Raw genomic sequence first — 17,461 nt, forward strand, 5'->3', positions numbered from 1 at the left:
AATGCAGGGAAAAGTCACAGAGTCCATAACATCTTCAAAAGGCTATATCACGGTAGAATGAAATAGAAGCCTCAAGGGGAAATGAAAGCAGCCATTCTCTGGCAGTGTTAGAGCAGATAGGAACTGAGCATGCGCCGGGCCAGACAGAATGAGGACAGTAAGGCTCCAGGTGGAAAAATTGAGGAGGAGCCATCCTTCCAGCAAGGTCTCCTTGGGGACAGGGGAGGTCGGCAGAAGGAGACGGCTGAGGCTTGGCTTTCCTGCTGCTGCCGATGCAAACTGACCTCGGACTGGGGAGTAGGGGCAGCAAATGAGAGCAGAACCCCTGGTGTCCTGCATCCTGCATCCCTCATCCCGCATCCCAGGACAGTTTGCTGAGAAGGAAGCTCTGGTACCTGTAGTCTGGACCCCTCAGAGCTCCAGCCCAGAGGCAGGCAGGCTGACTAGCATGCTTGTCACAGGACTTGGCAGCCTCTCCTGAACCAGAGAAGGAGATTAGGACCCAAGACATGGCATGGGCATCCCAGCTTTCCTGAGATGGCTCTGGATCTCTGCTGCCACCTTTGTGAAAATGTCTTAAAGCCCTCCACCCCGACCCCCATGCTGGAGGACATCCTGAAGCCTCCATCCAGAGGATATAAGCAGTAATCTTGTGGCTTCCAGGAGAGTCCCTGTTTCCCATGGTGTGGTCTCTGGCCTGATAATGACCACTCCCAGCTTCATTTTAAAAACAGGAAAGCAAGCTTGGGAGATGGATCAGTGGGTAAAATACTTGCCCCTTAAACATGAGGATCTGAGTTCAGATCTCTAGAACTCAGAAAAGCCAGATACAGCAGCATGTGACAGCACACACCTGCAACCCCCAGCATTAGGTGGACAGATAGACAGATCGTGGAAGCTCATGGGACAGCCAGTGTAGCTAAAATGGCAAACTCCAGGTTCAGTGAGAGACCCTGTCTCAAAAAATAAGGCGAAAAGCAATGAAGGAAAATATCTAATATCAGCCTCTAACCTCTACACGTGTGCACACACACAGCTAAGTACACCTGCACACATGTGCAGGCAAACAGCTAAGTACACTTGCACACATGCGTGTGCACACAGAAAGGAAAATGGGTCAGTGTGCACCTTCATCTCTGTACATAGCCTTTCGGTACTTCTGTCAGCAAGATCTGATGGGGGATGAGAAGTAGAGGGACACAGAACCTCTCTCTCAACTTCCTGCCAACCTCCCGGTGTCAGCAACAAACATCCCTTTGGGAACTGTAGCCTATGTGTGGGGAAAGTCATGGAGAGAGCCTCTTGTTAGGATATAGTCACTTTGTTGGTGTAAATAGAATCAGTACAGTGGCCCAGAGAGAAAACAAACTCTGACCCACGAGGACTGGGCACTGAAACTAACTAGACTTACCCAACCCACAGGGTGTTAACTTCAGTGTTCCTCCCTCAAGCCCCTGCCTGGTCTGCATTCTGGAAAACACCTTATTATTTCCCAGCTTGTCACTAAAATTTTCATTTCTAAGAGAGCCAGGACTTTAACCATAAAGACTGGCAATAGGTTTTAAGTAACTTCACCGAATCTATAATAATGCACACAGCTCCTGCCGCTGACCTCAGCTTCATTCATTTTCCAAGGGCTTTTGGACCAGCCCTGTGGAGGATACAGTACATCAGCTCCAATCAATAATTTTGTAATAGAAATACCATGCACTTGATAAATCAACTCTAGAGCAATTAGTGACTAGCCTTAAAGTCCGGACCAAAGTATAAGTTAATCCTGAAGTGAATAGAGTCAGGGAATGTTAATGGTCTCTAAATCAGTGGAATGGTCTGCAGTAGGTGATGCATTCCACTCCCTTGAGTGGGTTGGCCGTCACTCGTGTGCTCTAGAGGAGTGTCTGGGTTCTCCTGGGTGCTCCACAAGTGAGGGCGTTTTAGCCAGAGGCCTGGAGGCCTGCTGCCCCTGGTGGAGGTACTGAAGGGTGTGAGAATTCCTGAAATCTAAAGAAGGGGGTGGAGCTGTAGCTGTAGCAAAGTTGGTAGTGTGCTTAACTTAGTTTGCAAGAAGCCCTGGGTTTCATCCCCAGCATTATACACACCTAGCGATGGCATACCCTCCTAGCCTCGACAGGGAAATCCAGAAGTTCAAGGCCTCAGCTACATTACCAATACAAAGCCAGCCTGAGCTGTATGAGATCTACCTTGAATGTGCAGTGCAGTCCAGTGCAAGACCATAGAGAAGGTGGTCCAGAGTTTTAGCAAAAGCCAAGAGCTTTATGTGGATTGGCTAAGGCCTGTGTTATAAGAACCAATCACCATACATTCGATCTATCTACTTCTAAACCAAATGGCTTTTATATAGTGGGGGTTGTGGAGAGGACCAAGTCCCAAAGGAAAACTTGAGGGCTGATAAGGAAAAAAGAAATTAAGTTGTAATAACAGCCAGAGGCACCTACCACACTCCTGGGGGTTCATGGATAAACACCAACTCTGCCCACATCCTTAAGGACTTGCCAGCCTGGTGTGAAGACAACGAGTAATTAATGACAATAAGATATCAAGAAACCCAGTCACAGAAACCTGTTCCTCACAGAGAAATAGCACATGAGGGATGTGGTTAACTAGTCTAGAACAGAAGAATACATTGGAAGCCTTGGGGACTGTTCGCTGTGTCTGGAGAATTAGATGTAGTGGGGCAGGGAAGAGTGGACAGGGCCCAGAGTAGACTGCTCCAGCCCCTCAACCCAGGAGGCAAGGCTGTGTGTACTTCTGGGGATCTGGAAGACAGACAGGAAGCACATTCCTCGACAGGACACCAGTGCCCCCACATCCAGCTCCACTTTGGCTGGCAGGTTGTCACCCACTGCCTTCCTCAGGCTGTGGGTTCCCATTCCTTTGCTCCCATGGCAGCCACTGCCCTCGTTCTTCTGCTAGGCCATTTCTTGTCCTTGTCTGGCACAGACCAGCAGAAAGCCATACCTGACGAACCCTACCTAGGTCCCGTAGCCTTTGTTCTGTGTCCTCAGCCACCTTGCTGCTTGGTGACTTCTGAATGACAATCAAGGTTATGAGCCGTTAAAAATATTTCCATGGGCCACGCGGTGGTGGCGCACGCCTTTAATCCCAGCACTCGGGAGGCAGAGGCAGGCGGATCTCTGAGTTCGAGGCCAGCCTGGTCTACAAGAGCTAGTTCCAGGACAGGCTCTAGAAACTACAGGGAAACCCTGTCTCGAAAAAAAAAACCAAAAAAAAAAACCCAAAAAAAAAATATTTCCATGGACTGGGGAGGTGGCTCAGCCGGTAGAGTGCTTGATGCATATGCATGAGGACCTGAGTTCGGATCTCCAGCATCCGTGTAAAAAGTCAGGTATGGCAGCAAGTGAGCACTGGAGCCCCAGCAGTAGGGAGGTGGAGACTGGAAGATGCCGGTGGCTCAGTGCACAATCTGATCTAGCCACTTGGTGCCTCCAAAAAAGAAGCTGAGGACAATAGACGACACCTGACATCAACCTCCGGCCTCCACAGGTGCATACACCAGTGTGCATGCACACACAAGCACAAATGGAAAAAAAATTAAACATAAAATACTTTTTGAGGCAGGGTAGCTCTGGCTTCCTGAAACTCACTCTGTAGACCAGGCTGGCCTCCAGCTCACAGAGATCCGCCTGCCTCTGCCTCCCATGTGCCAGGACTAAAGGTGTGCGCTGCCACTGCCTGGACACATTCTTAAAATATATTTTTATGTATCTCAGGGCCAACAGCAGCTCTTCCATACAAGACAGACCATCGGTCCTGCAGGAGGCCAAGTAAGCGGAGGCTGCTGTCTTAGTCTAGATCGTACAGATGGGCAATCGCTGTGCAGTTAGAGCACAGAAAAATAAAGGGGCCCTTTGCTTCTGGATGCTTATGAATATTAATAGAAGTCTCCCTTTTCCAGCTTGGGATGCCATAGGGCAAGGGACAAGAAAAGAGTGCTTTTGAGCAGCTGTGATTGGCTGTTGGGATTAGTCTGTCAGAGGGCAAGGGAGCTGCAGTGAAGTCCACTCTAGTGTGGAACGGGAGGGTTCCTGCCAACGTCTCAAAGTAGACACCTGCTGGGGAATTGCCTTAAGGAAGTGTATCTTGTTAATGAGAGACTATTAGAGACACTCCCCAGCTTTAATAATTCATAATAATATTAACAACAGTTCATCAGTAGTTGCTCACATTATATAAGCGAGTCAAGTACTGTGTACCACGCCCACACGCCATACCCCCACTTAATTCTGAAACCATAATGGGTACCATCAGTCCCCTTCCCATTTTAACGATTATAAACTGTGTCTCAGGGAAGATAGTAGCTTATCTGAGGTCGCAGTGACAGGATTTGAGCCTGCCCCATCAGCCATGTATTTCCAGCCATGTACCAGTGTAGTGAGCCTGCAGCTCTTAAACCCTCAGCAGAAAGGCGTAGCTGCTCCCACCCAATTCTCCCTATCCTTAGGGGCGGCGATAACCCGAAATCGCTGACAAGCGGTCTCAGGAGGCGCGCGGTGCGGGTTTTCGCACCTGCTTCTACTGTTGCAGCCATACTTCTGCCCGGCTGTCCGCTCACTGACACTGTGATCTGGTCCCCGTGTTCATTCAGACCAACGTCAGACAAAAGAGACCTAGAAGAGGTGTGGTCCCGAAAGGGGAAGCCAGGCTGAACGAAATTATCTGAAGGGAACCGTTAGTTAAAACAGGAGTGAAGAAAGTCACTCTCTGAGGCGATGGAGTAAGGGAGGGACTCTCTTCGTAGCAGATGTCTCAGCCAGGAGTCAGCATCCCTTTGCCTTTGCACAAAGTGCCTCCGGAAAGTGCTTGGGAAATGCAGCCCAGCCCTAGAGCAAGGAGACCATTGGCTGCCCAGTTGCTGGGGCTTTGCTGTGGGCCAATGGTGGAGAAAGGGGAGTGGCCACAGACGCAACAGACTCCTTGCCCAATCTTCTTGCAGGAAGGCTTGGGCACCAGGTACCATAGCAACTGCAAACAGGGGCTCATTTGTTTTGTAGATGAGTAATTACTACACAATTAAAGAAGGCTAAAAATAAATGGGCCCTTTGTTCCTGGCTACTTATTAATATTAATAAAGTGGTCTGTCCAGGTCTGTGGAAAACAGTGAATGCAAGCCTGGGTACTCACTGATGTGTGAGGAAAGCCGCCCAGCCCTCCTCCCCAGCCAGCTTCCCTCTTTCTAGAAGTTATTTCTGACTATGTCTTAGAGAGGGTGGGCTTCCCAGGCCTTGGAAAGTCCAGCATTACAGAGAAACACAGCACCCAGGGTGTCAGACACAAATCTAGCCCCTCTCCCTACTAGAGAAGAGGCCCGAAGCCCAGCAGCACCCATGACTGGTAGAAACCCCTTGTCTCATTAGCTGCCTTGGGCCTCACAGTTTCCCCTTTATTACAGTACGACAGCCTTTAGAGCGTCCGCTGAAATAACCCCTGAGATTTCAGGGTCTCCCCTCCCAGCCTCTCCTCCTGTTTGCGTGTCTCGAAGAGTAAACTCATTATGACATGCTAGGGGGTCACACTGAGATCATCCCCTCCATTCCCTAGGTCTTGACCTTGAAGGTTCAAATAGCTAAGAGGATGTTGGAGCCACCAGGAGGTGCACCTGAGTGAGAGATAGCTCAGGAGATCCCTGTCAGAGGAAGGGCTGGACGTCAGGCTTCTACTGTGTCTACTTCTACTAAATGAAGATTTCAGACTTAGCCCTAGTAGGTCACGTCAGCTCTGCAGCTCTGTATTGCTGCTGTGTCCAAAGTTCCCCATCCTTTGTCCTAGGAAGCGTAAGCAGAGAAGGCCAGGAGTGTCCCAGTGATAGGAAATTCGGTGGGGGTGTGGAATGTGCACTTGAGAATGGTCAGCCAATGAGTGCCGTATGCACGAAGGCGTGGCAGGCCTTGCGTTAACAGAGTTAGACTCACGCTTTCAGTCTATCAGATTTCTAGGTGTAAAGTGTGCTTGGTGGGACCTTTTAGGGTTCCGTGGTTCTGTCTTTGTGGATGGTGTTCATTAACGACCTGGGGCTGAGTAGCATGGCTCAGTTGGTAAAGTGTGTGCTGTTACAAGCAAGAGGACCTGAGTTCTGATCACCTGGGGCTCATATAAAAGCCAGGCACAGTGCATGGGTGATATCAGCCCTGAGGGAGAGGGGTGGAGATAGGTGGAACCCTGGAGCTGATTGGTCAGCCTGCTTAGCCAAATTGATGAGCTCCAAGTTCACTGAGAGACCCTGTCTCAACTAAGGTGCAGAGCAATAGAGGAAGACACTTGACATTGGCCTCTGGCCTCCACATGCACACACCCAGACACCACATATACACACACATACATACACCACACACAAATTCAGTAACCCACTAATCACTGCTAATGAGCAAGTCAGCCTGAAGATTTGCGTCAGTGCAACAATGCTGCATGCCAGAATCACCTGGGAATTTCTTAACTTCCCCACCACCGGGCCACATTTTAGACCCATCAAACCAGAATCTAGCAAGGTGAAACCCTAGGTAAAGCCTGTGTGTACCTATAGCCTCAAGTCCTGGTTGCTTTTATAGCTGCATAGAATTCCTAATCATCCCAGACACCAGCAGGAGAGGTTACCAGGCTAGGTTTAGAGTCCTTCTGGGCTCAGGGCTCTTCACTTAGCAGGGCCAAGAAGACCACCATCAAAGATAGCCGTAAGGGCTCTTTGTCTCTTTGGCTTGACTCCCACCTTTTCTGAGAACTGCCTGAGGTTGGGAGCAAACAGTTTAGAGCAACCGTAAACAGGGGAGCGGCCCTACTCCTAGACTAGCTGACAAATGGGGGCCTCTTGCTAAGGTCGGAGTTTGTTTGTTATTAGAGACCTAATTAGGAACATGAGAGGGAGCTGAATGGCTCCGCGCTTGGTTAATTAGTGACATGTATGCGCCCGCTTTGAACTTCAAGGACACAGAGCTATTAGTGCTTACATCAAAAATGGATTAAACTCCTGTGCCTTCACAATCATTAAAGACAGGACTGCTCAAGTGGAAAGCCTTTTGTGCAGGTCCTCAAGGGACTGTTCCCTGGGCACCCCCCTAACCCACCACCCGCACCCAGCTGCCAGATCTCCTGGCACTAAGATGCCATTAGATGCTTTTGGGCTGTAAATGCTAATCAACCAGAAGGTGTCCCAGCTCCCCTCTGGGCCAGCGGAGTGGGATGGCCTTTGAAGACTGAGATAGTCCTCTGGGGACCCCACTGTGTCCAGGTACTTTTGAAGGGGTCAGGAGGCCCAGTAAGGACTCAGGCTTGGTCTGTGCCCACTCCCACTTAGTGATGGCCAACACTGGTTTTTGCTACACGACTGGCTCTTTGTTTTACGACAGTGGCAGGTGCTCTAGTCCTCAGTAGAGATGGATTCCTGTGTCATGTTAGGCACCATCCAACCTTGGGGAGCTTCCTGGCTAATAAGAGCGATGTCTGCAGCACCAAACTGTGATTCAAGGAGGGGGTACCTCGGCCGTGTCGTGACTGAAATCATGTGTACTTTCTAGTTGGAATGGGATTCAGTCCTAAGACCGTGGGTTTGCCCATCTATTACAGAAGGGTGATGGAGCCCATCTTAAAAGCTGTCTTGAGTGAGCGGCCTTCCCAGCCTGGCCCCACTTGTCTCCTTAGCGGTCACACCTATCTTCGCCCGTTAGTGTGCACTAGCAAAAGGTCTCCTGCCCTGCCAGTCTTAACGGGGATGTCCTGACCAGTGATTCTTACATAGCTTTTCATCACTGCTGGAAGACAGTGCGGGGCCATCTTTAAGTCTATAATCCTGGCCCCGGATTTCATAATCCTTCAGCATATTTGCAATACAGAAAAATGCATACTGCTCATATAAAGCAGGAAGATCCCTGGCTGGGGCAGGCAGGCAGGCATGTGACCTTCAGGATGAGCCTGTAGCTGGGTAGCAGCAAGTGCTTGTGACTGAAGATGCTGGGAAAGCCGGACTGGTTTCTTCCTTGATTGAGGTGACCTGTGTGCCTCAAGGACAAAGATGGTTCTCAGATCTAAACAGGCCAAGGTACTTTCTCAACATCGAACAAAAAGTTCAGCCTGGACTGTTAGAGAGGAGGGCGCTTCCAGCCTTTGGGCTCTCTATTTAATTTTGATCTCAGACCCTAGAGGGCTGGATGGGGAGGCAACCTTCAGAGGTTGGATGGTTTAGTGCAGCACTTCCTGCTATGGCTGTGAGCGGATGTCCTTGTCCTCTGCCCCTTTCACATTCTAACCAGCGGTAGACAGCACAGAAAGACCTGGACGTCCAGGACCTACAGGAAGGCTATTGTGATTCACTTCACTTCCCTACTCCCAGGGACTAATCCCATGCCTGGCCCAGCCCTTCCTGACCACAGATAAGCCGAGCCTCTTACAGATGGCAGCCCCCTGGCTCTCACTTAGAAGTGTGGGGAAAACTGCCTGAAAAGCCCTGGCCTAACATCCCAGGGAAGGGTCTGCATCTCCAGTATAGGCTGCTGCTCCATTTCTGCTCCATCCCTGAGATGAGATAAGAGGGCTTCATTGAGTCAGCCATCCACATGTTTCTTGAGTATAAGGAAGCCTTTTCATTTAACGTAAACCGCCTCCAGCTCTCACTCAAATGCATTCCTCTTGCTTTGCTGTCCTGAGGCATGCATGGCAGGTGTCCCAGCTTTTCACGTTGCCCCTCCCCCAAGAGTCCTTTCTTCATGTCCAGGGTGATTAAATGCACCAATAGATGGACTAGACTCTTTCGTAAATCACCTTCAGATTTGTGTGGCAATTTTATTGGATTTTGCTCCCTGCATACAGTGCTTGTGTTGGGCTCTGCATACACCCGATAAGTCACGAAGCCTTTTCTCCTCTTCATTCTCACAGCAGCCTGGTGACTCAGGCTGGACAAGGGACACACTCACTACTCGTGTGTTACAGATGAGGACACAGGCTGGACCAGGGCACACAGGTGTCGGGGAAGGGCCAGGGTCAAACTCGGGTCTTCTGACTCCAAGTCCAGTGTCCCCTCTCTGTCCATTATGCCCGCCTCCTGAGGGTGCTGCCTGGACTGGAAAAAACTACAGGATGCTGGGGATCATGTTCAGAAGGAAGAACCAACCTAGAATTAAGTCAGGGCTGTGGACATGGCCCAGAACTGCTGATTTCGGGGTGAGCCTGCTTACCCCAACCGTCAGCCTAGCACAGGACGTCTCTGAGGCCATGAAACAGTCTCAGCTTCTGCTGCAGACTTGCAATGATAGTTCTGCATATTACACACATGCACGCACACACACACAGACATGGCTGCCACACAAAGTCAAGATGCCCCTCTTTACCCATGGAAAATGATGTCACCTCTCTTCTTCCTAACCTGATCCTGGGGTGGGGGGAACTACACCTGCCCCCTTTGAATGAGTTCTGGCACCTAGGGAAGGAAGCCCTTCATTTCACAGGAAGCAGCACACTGTGGTTTGGCTTCTTGTCTGCTCCTGTGCCTCTCACAGCTTGGAGGAAGAGAGGGTCCCTGTAACCACAGCAGCCAGCTAGTACACAATTTGTGGAACTGTGGTGACTTCCAGAAAACAAGAAAACTCCTCTGTCCCAGCTTCCAAGTGTCTGTCCCTATCTCTTCCTGAAGAGTGTTCCTAACTATGCCTAGGTTGCTTACCTGGGGACCTTAGCATGCCGTCTGGAATGTGGTTCTTCTGCCACAGGAGACACAGTTGACTGTGGAGTATGAAGAGACAGCTCTCCTTCATGGCCAATCCCATAAGGGCCTAGGTTCTACTGTCCCTGGAGAAGCAGACCAGCCCAGAACTAGGTGCTTCTCGCCTGTCCACTGTACCCTCTGGTGAGGACCTGCCAGCCAAGTCGTCTAGCCTTCGCTGGGCTTGAGTTGAGCAGGTGTCTAATAATGGAACTGGGAGTGGCAGGAATCCGCATTCTAGGACAATGCCTTTCTTTCCAGAGTGCTGTTGGTATCGTTTGATAAAAGATGACTGGGTAGGAAGGGTGCCGTGGGCCCATGGTGAGCTTGCTGTGAGATTCTCTCCAGACTGTCTCAGGCATCAGACTTTCAGGTGCTCATGGGACCAGAAAAGTTGCCAAGGGTTGGGAGAACACCAGCAGCCCCCCTGCCTTCTAAGCCTTGCACATAGGTCTCTCTGGACAGCATTCCTCCGTGGGCATGCTGCCTCTTGTCTTTCTCTGGCTGGGTTTGTTCTCCAGATAACTCCCCTGCTTTCTCTCCATCCCCTGTCTAGTATCTTCCTGGAAACACATCCTCCCAGAGGAGAAAAAAGCTGGAAAAATCTCCCTCCATCTTCCACTTGCGAACTTTCTCAACCCCGCCTCACCCTCTCCCCCTAAGCCAAAGCAAGCCAGTTTCTTTCTCTGCAGAGGGAGGGAGTTGGCACCTGGGTGAACCAAGAGCCCTCAGTCCAGCTCTTTACATTTGCTGAGCCCGGGTGGAAAAGGGTGTGCTCCACTCATATAGTGCCACCTTTTGGATACCTCGGTTGGGTAGTTGCCTCCAGGAGCAAAAAGGACCAAATAATATCTGCAAATTTCGTCTTCTTTATTCAGAAACCCTCTTGTCCCGGTTGTCTGCCTGTACATTTCCAAATAAGCTGTGCACTTGCTTTAAGCCTCTTTGCTCCGCCTCTTCCCCCCTTAACCCGCTTGCTCGGTTGTCTTGTTTATTAATTTCAGAGGGACTCCTGCCCGAGGGCATCCAGAGGCAACAGCGCCCCTTTCCTCTGCCGAGGCGGAAGCCAGGCCCAGCTTGGCTTTGTCCACCTTGGATCTTGTGTCCCCTTCTCAAGTGCAGTGTCTTGAATCTCTTCTCGCGTCTCTGACAAGTGCATGGGAGAAAAAAATCAATCCACTTATATGTTCTTCAAAGCCACGGGAGAAGTGAGGTCATCCAGCTACAGGTCCCCAGGCCAGAGGGGACTCCACTCTTCACTTCAGATATTCTCTTTGCCATGAAAGGCAGCTGTTACAGGGCAGGGAAGAGATGCCGCAGGAGCTGGGAAGGGGAAGTGAGTCTTCTAAAGCTGAAGACAAGTGAGTGTCCATCACTCAGTCTTGGTTTCTTCAAAACATGCGAGCTACGGACTGGCAGCTGCCAGCCCCCCACTTACTGGAGGTTTCAAAGCCAATAAGAACTTACTTTTACAATGGAAATTGTTTGGGATTTTGTTTTGGTTTTTTGTAGGGGGTATTTTTTTTGTTTTTTTTAAGACAGAATCTCAATGTGTAACCTTTGCTGGCCTAGAACTTGCTGTGTAGACCAGGAACTCACAGAGACCCACCTGCCTCTACCTCCCAAGAGTTGAGATTAAAGGCGTGTGTCACCACCCAAGGCCTATGGTGGAGATTTTTTTAAAACAGAAAATAAAGTTGAGTCTACTACGAGGCTGTAAAGCGGAAGCAGAATTCGCCTGTTTGACAGGCTGGGGCCCTCGCTAGGAAGGTGTGATGGGTTAGGGATAGGCAAAGATGGAGCTTGAGGTCGTGTCACCCTCGCCCGGACACAGTGCTCAGTCTCTCCCTCTGTAGCCAAGGTGTGTTCTCAGCTTGGTTTTTCCCAGTCTGGAGTTCTTACGTGAGATAATGTATGTGATCAGACACGTTTTGCTGTCAGCTGGTTTGGTTAGTATGCTCTGCGTTCACACTTCTTTGTCTTTTTTTTTTTTTTTTTAACCAAAGGAAAAAAGTTAAAAATCCCTCCCTCCCTTTCCTTCTCCTGCTGGAGGTGAGTGTGTGGGTATCCTGTTAGGACCATTGGCTCCACCCCAGCCTTAGCCAACCTTCAGGTTACCATTCCCACCCCATCCCTTCCCTCCATCCCCCTGCTCTGCACCCCAAAAGAGGACTTGTCCGCCATCATTCCTGTTACGTTAAAGACGCCCGAACTTTCCATGACATATGCCATCCTCTGACCACTCAATACTGCCGACTTTCATGCGGGATATAAATGGAGGGGTGGGGAGGGAGGGAGTAGCCAGTGGGGCGGGGGGGAAGGAGGAGGGATGCAGAATAGGGATTTTTTTTATTTTGTCTTAAAAAAAAACCCACACACATACAAATTTGTCATTTAATGGATCCAAAAACAAAGAGAAATGAAATGAAACACACACACACACACACACACACACGAAAAAAAATGAATCCAAAATCCCTTTCCCAAAGATTTTTTTTCAAGGACACAAAATTGCTTTTGTTTCCTGTCATGTTTTAATATCAATATTAACACAATGTGTAGTCTAAAACTAGTTCCTTTGTAGTTTGCATGGGATGTGAATGCTGTCTCAACGTGCCCAAATCTAGAAGACTGCATGAGCGTCAATTCAGATGTGAAAAAAAAATCTCTCTCTCTCTCTCTCTCTCCATATATATCTCTATTTCTATTGTGATAACTCGGTGGGCAGTGAAGCACCTCCGGTTGGTTGCCATACTGTGTTGAATGATTGTTTTTTTTTTTCTTCTATTTCTGGAGCTCCAAGCTTCTTAGTGGTAGCCTGGGCTGAGTATTCTTGAGTCCCTGCTGATGTTTTCGCATGGCCTTGGTTGAGTGTTAGAAGTTGGGCCTCAGCTGTTTTTTTTTTCTCGAGTGTTTGGCTTGTAATGATCGGTGCATGCCTGGCTTCTGGCCTCATACCCAGCTCTATTCTCTGCACACCAGTCCTGAATAGCTACAGTGCTCAACCGAATTTTGGCGCGCCCGCTTCCCCGGCAGGCTCCAACCCGGCGCGGCCCGGAGGCTTCCCAGGGGCCAACAGCCCAGGACCTGTCGCCGATCTCTACGGCCCTGCCAGCCAGGACTCCGGAGTGGGGAATTACATAAGTGCAGCCAGCCCACAGCCTGGCTCAGGCTTCGGCCACGGCATAGCTGTAAGTACCTACCTCACTGCCTTCCTGCCTCCTCCTTCCTCACCAACCCCACACAGCCCATGGGGAGGAGAGCCCAGGGTTAAGGACCGAGAAGAGACAGGGTGGCCCCCATCAACAGCAGCTGAAGCTCCCATCCACTGGCCCAGCCATGTAGCGTAAGGTGTGTGGCCAGCTCTACTCACCATTCCGTCACCTTTGGCCTTTGCCACCTCGAACCACTCATACAACCCATGGCCCTGGGTATAAAGTAAGAATAGGATCCTTTCCCCTCCCCACAAAAAAGGGGGGAGGGTGGTGAGAATGAGCTGATAGCCTAAAATCACGTTGTTCTGGCAAATGGTAAGTCTTGGAGCCATCCCCCTCACCTCGGTGGTCCCAGAACCCCGCCTGCTGGCCGACTGTGGCAGTAGTGCCTGGAAGGTGATAGGGGAACATTCCCTCCCAGGCCATTCCTTTGCTAATGTTTCTTACAGTTTCTAGGTTCCAAGTAAGTTCCCATTTCCCTTTTTAGCTGCAGCCCGCCCCCCCCCCAAGGCCAGATGCATTTGATATCTGTGATGCTCTGTGGTTCTGTAATCTGACTAATCCAGGCAATGGAAATTTGCTTAAGAGATTTGCATGCTGTTTTCAGATTGTATTGTTCTTTCCCCTCCTGGTGTGTGAGCATGAATGTGCCTGAGCCCACTTGCTGGCAGTCCCCCCCCCTCCATTTTTGGGAACAGAAAACGGGGCAGTCTCTGCCTTAGCCAGCCTCACTCTGTTGGAGACAATTTGATTTTGAGTTGTGACGGGGGTGCCTGCTGTCCCAGGTTACGTCCCACATCAGATTCTGTATCTGGGAGAAAGAAGGCAAACTCTGTCTTGGGGACTATGCTGGGGAGACCAAAGCCACTGTGAGAGCCTGGGGTACCAAGACAACTTCATCCATGCCTCCTGGCATTGGCGGAACACACACACACACAGGCACACCACACGCGCACAAACTCTGTCTTATACCTTCTTACACAGACACAGATATTCACATACTTGTGCATGTCAGCCAGCCCCTGGCCTGCGCTTCCTGAGCCCCCGTTCAATTCCGCTCCAAAGCCAGTATTACTTGAATCAGTAGTTTGATGAGTCTAATCCCCTCGGATCAACTGTAGTACCAAATCCAGAACATTGTTATTCAGCCCAGAGCTGCATCAGTTTGGGGGCCTGTCACATCAGCCCTCAGAACACGACTCATTTCCATTTTCAGCAGCTAGAAGCACACACCCTGTTTGTTCTTGAAAACCTGGGTCTTGAGACCTTCACACTGTGATGTTATTTCTGAAATAATCACAGGCCATCACCGTTGATCCGCACTGACATTTCTTCCTTTAGATGAATCTGTTGAGACTTAGGACAGAGATCCCTGTATTTTGCCCTGTGGAGTTCATGATCACTACAGGCATTGTTTGGGTCATGGGCCCCTCGGAGTCTGGCTCTTGGTTTCCCCTTGGAAAGCATACAAGCTTGGGTGAGGGGATCACATGGCAGGAAAGGAGGGAGCTGGGAATGGTGTCACCCCAATTCCCCATGGCACAGTGTCTCAGAATTACATATTCATGCTGGCAACCACAGACTCTAGTCTTAGAGGTGATCTCCTTTCCCAGAGTATGACAATCTGTTCCCATGTATGGCGCACTGATGACCTTAACAATTGTGCAATTTTAGGGCCCTTTGATTGCAACGGCCTTTACAAATGGATACCACTGAACAGGTGCTTCCGTTGCCATCTCACTCTGAGGTATTACCGTCTCTGCCATGCGTCTCCGCCCTGCCTGCGTGTCCGTACACATATGTGCCCTGCTCATACGTGTACACACATGCCCATCTCATCACATCACATCTTTCTTCTCTCTCTCTGAACCCCTTTTCAAGGAAGTGGGGACAAAAAAAATCTAGTCTCTTAGTCTCTCATTTCTTCCTCTGGCTTTTAATCATGACATTCATCTGCTTCCCCTCTCTCTCTCTCTCTCTCTCTCTCTCTCTCTCTCTCTCTCTCTCTCCTCATTTTGATTTGGTTCTTTTGGTTCCGTTTTTGTATCTTCCCCACCCTCTTCTTTTTCTTTCTTGAGTGTGGGAAACTGGAAGGTGATCTCATATTGTGCCCATTCCAGGGAGATGGAGGCGGGTCAGTTGATCTTCTGCCAGTCCCAGGGCCAGGGGATGGGGAGCAGGGCCATTCTCAAGGTCCTATGAACTGACCCTGTGGGTTTCTCGGGCTCAACCAGTGGGGTTTGTGCAGCCAAACGGCCTGACTCTATCTTTTACTGAAAAGAAAACATTTTTTGCCAGTTAACTATGGAGTAATTATCAAGATTACCACGCGAAAAGCAAATTAAATTAACAGCATCACCTGCCTAACGTGAATTTGGATCCCTGCCAGTTTCTTAACCTTTTAAACTGAGCTCAAGTTAATTAAACATTTTGAAATCACTTTGATGGAAATACAGAGGTGGTGGGACAGAAGGAAACAGGGAGTGAGCAAGCCCCTTACAGCATTCTCCCTCCAAAGCTGAGGATCTGTCATGCTGGGGAAGTGCACCAGCTGTCATTCTCACAGAAGCCCGGGGTCTGTCCTGTGGCATAGAAGCTGGAGGCTGGAAGGCAAGTCAAGAAGAGGCCCCAGAATAGGTCCTACCTGGAATGTCCCATTAGCTGTTCGCTCTTGGAGCTGGCGGGTGGGGCAGGGCCGCTCTGGGTTTGTCTTCTCTGGGAGGTATTGGGGAACTGTTCCTAGCCCCAGAGCAGCTGAGACTGAGTAGATGGGGGCCATCTGAGAAACTCAGTTGAGGTGAGCTCCACAGATCTTTTAGATGCCTCCTATGTTGCTGTTTGACTAACTCCACTGCCTCTCTTAACCAAATAAACCCTGTGTATGAACTTTCCCATCCCTCACCTCCATTGCCCTCCATCACTGGTAGAGCCAGAAGCCACTAACAGTCTAAAGAGAGCTACTCGCTACTAATTAAGCTGGGTTTGGGGGCTTGGGGACAGTGAGGTTCCTCTGAAAACAAGGAGGACTGACAGCACCAAGAACTCTGAGGGCTGAAGATGACTTCAACTATCAAATCAAGAGGGACTGAGGCTGCCAGTGTATCCACTCCTCACCCACAGTTCCCCCTCCTCCTAAAGCTGCTGTGAGCTTACCCTAGGGAAGGTAGAGGCTGGCCCCAGTCTAGGTCCATCGTCCAACCCGAAGTTTCAGTTTTTATATAAGGATAACGTAGCCAGGAGAGCAACAGTGTAAAGCCGCCCCTACCAGTCAAGTTACACGATTGCAGGGCAGCTGTGAAAGACTGGGCAGGAGCCTCGTTTTTCTCCAGAAGTAGCATTCGCCCACAGGCCATCCAGGATAACACAGAAAACCTGAATCCTGGGCCTCTTTTGGTTTTCTTGAACCAGAACTGGTTATGTGGTTTGTGGGTTTTCGTTTTGTTTTTGTTGTTGTTTGAAGTTTTTACTAGTTTTTTTTAAGTAGTTACATCAGTCCCTTACTAAATAATCTCATACTTCAAATTCACATTTTCAGTCAGTGGCAGTTTTTATTTGTTTGATTGGTTTTGTTGTTGTTGCTTTTGGTTTTTGTTTTGTTTTGTCTTTTGACTTTTCAAGACTGGGTTCTCTGTGTAACTCTGGCTGTTCTGAAACTCGCTCTGTAGACCAGGCTGGCTTCAGACCCACAGAGATCCGCCTGCCTCTGCCTCCCGAGTGCTGGGATTAAAGGTGTGGGCCACTGCAGTTTTTTTTCCCCCGACAAAGCTTCAAAAACAAAAATTTAAACAGAAAGGGAATTTCTTATCCATGTGTGAATTGACCAGCTAGCTGAAACCCATGCTGATTCCTACTTCCCTCCATGACCTCCAGAACCGTCCAGCCCTGTGTCAGGTCTGTCTGACCCCTTCCCAGCATCAGGCATGGCTTTAATACCTGGGTTACCAAGCTGGGAAGTCAGCCATCAAATCAGCCCAGCCATTTTCACACACACACACAGTCACACAACCTAGTCCTTTGACAGCCGTAGTCGAGACCTTGCAGAGAACCCTATGTGTGCCTGACATTTCTCTTTCTCCTCCCTCCTGACCTCCCTGCCCTACAGAGCATACCTGGATGTCCAGGCAAGACTGGGCGAAGTTTCTGAGTGGCCCTTTGTTTAGGTGATGTCCTCAGACCTGGATCCCCACCAGCCTCACTCCTCATCCCAACCAGAGATGGCACACTTTGGATTGAGGGTTGACTACATCTCATCTCACCGACCTGCTGTAATATAAGACAACAGCTTTTAAACGTGTATATAATCCATGATTTTGGTTTGGTTCTGTTTGTTTTCCTTTGGTGGTCTCCCTCTCCCTCCCCTCTCCTTTCTCCTTTTCAATCTCCCTGAATCACATTTGGTAGTGATTTTTGACTTAGTCTAGTGTCATCTTAGCTTAATATCTAGTTGAAAGCTAACCATAGTATACTTGTTATATATTAAGGAATTTTCTTTTTTCTTTAAAAAAAAAAAGAATTTTGTTTT

At 49.5% G+C, this 17,461-nt stretch overlaps 1 protein-coding gene across 3 annotated transcripts in view; it reads left to right on the forward strand.

Annotated features, from left to right (window-relative positions):
* Positions 1-17,247, forward strand: part of Msi2 (musashi RNA binding protein 2) — a 363,569-nt gene extending 346,322 nt beyond the window's left edge. The window contains exons 12-14 of one of the 3 annotated variants that reach the window (XM_038325574.1): positions 12,707-12,915; positions 14,614-14,686; positions 17,042-17,247. In XM_038325574.1, coding sequence (XP_038181502.1) covers positions 12,707-12,915; positions 14,614-14,655 — 251 coding nt within the window. In that variant the 3' untranslated portion in view covers positions 14,656-14,686; positions 17,042-17,247. The remainder of the gene's footprint in view (positions 1-12,706; positions 12,916-14,613; positions 14,687-17,041) is intronic. The other 2 variants (XM_038325576.1, XM_038325575.1) reach the window with 2 other exon arrangements.
* Positions 17,248-17,461: the final 214 nt, after the last annotated feature.

This window comes from Arvicola amphibius, chromosome 4, assembly GCF_903992535.2.
Source record: "Arvicola amphibius chromosome 4, mArvAmp1.2, whole genome shotgun sequence".
Classification (NCBI taxonomy): domain Eukaryota; kingdom Metazoa; phylum Chordata; class Mammalia; order Rodentia; family Cricetidae; genus Arvicola; species Arvicola amphibius.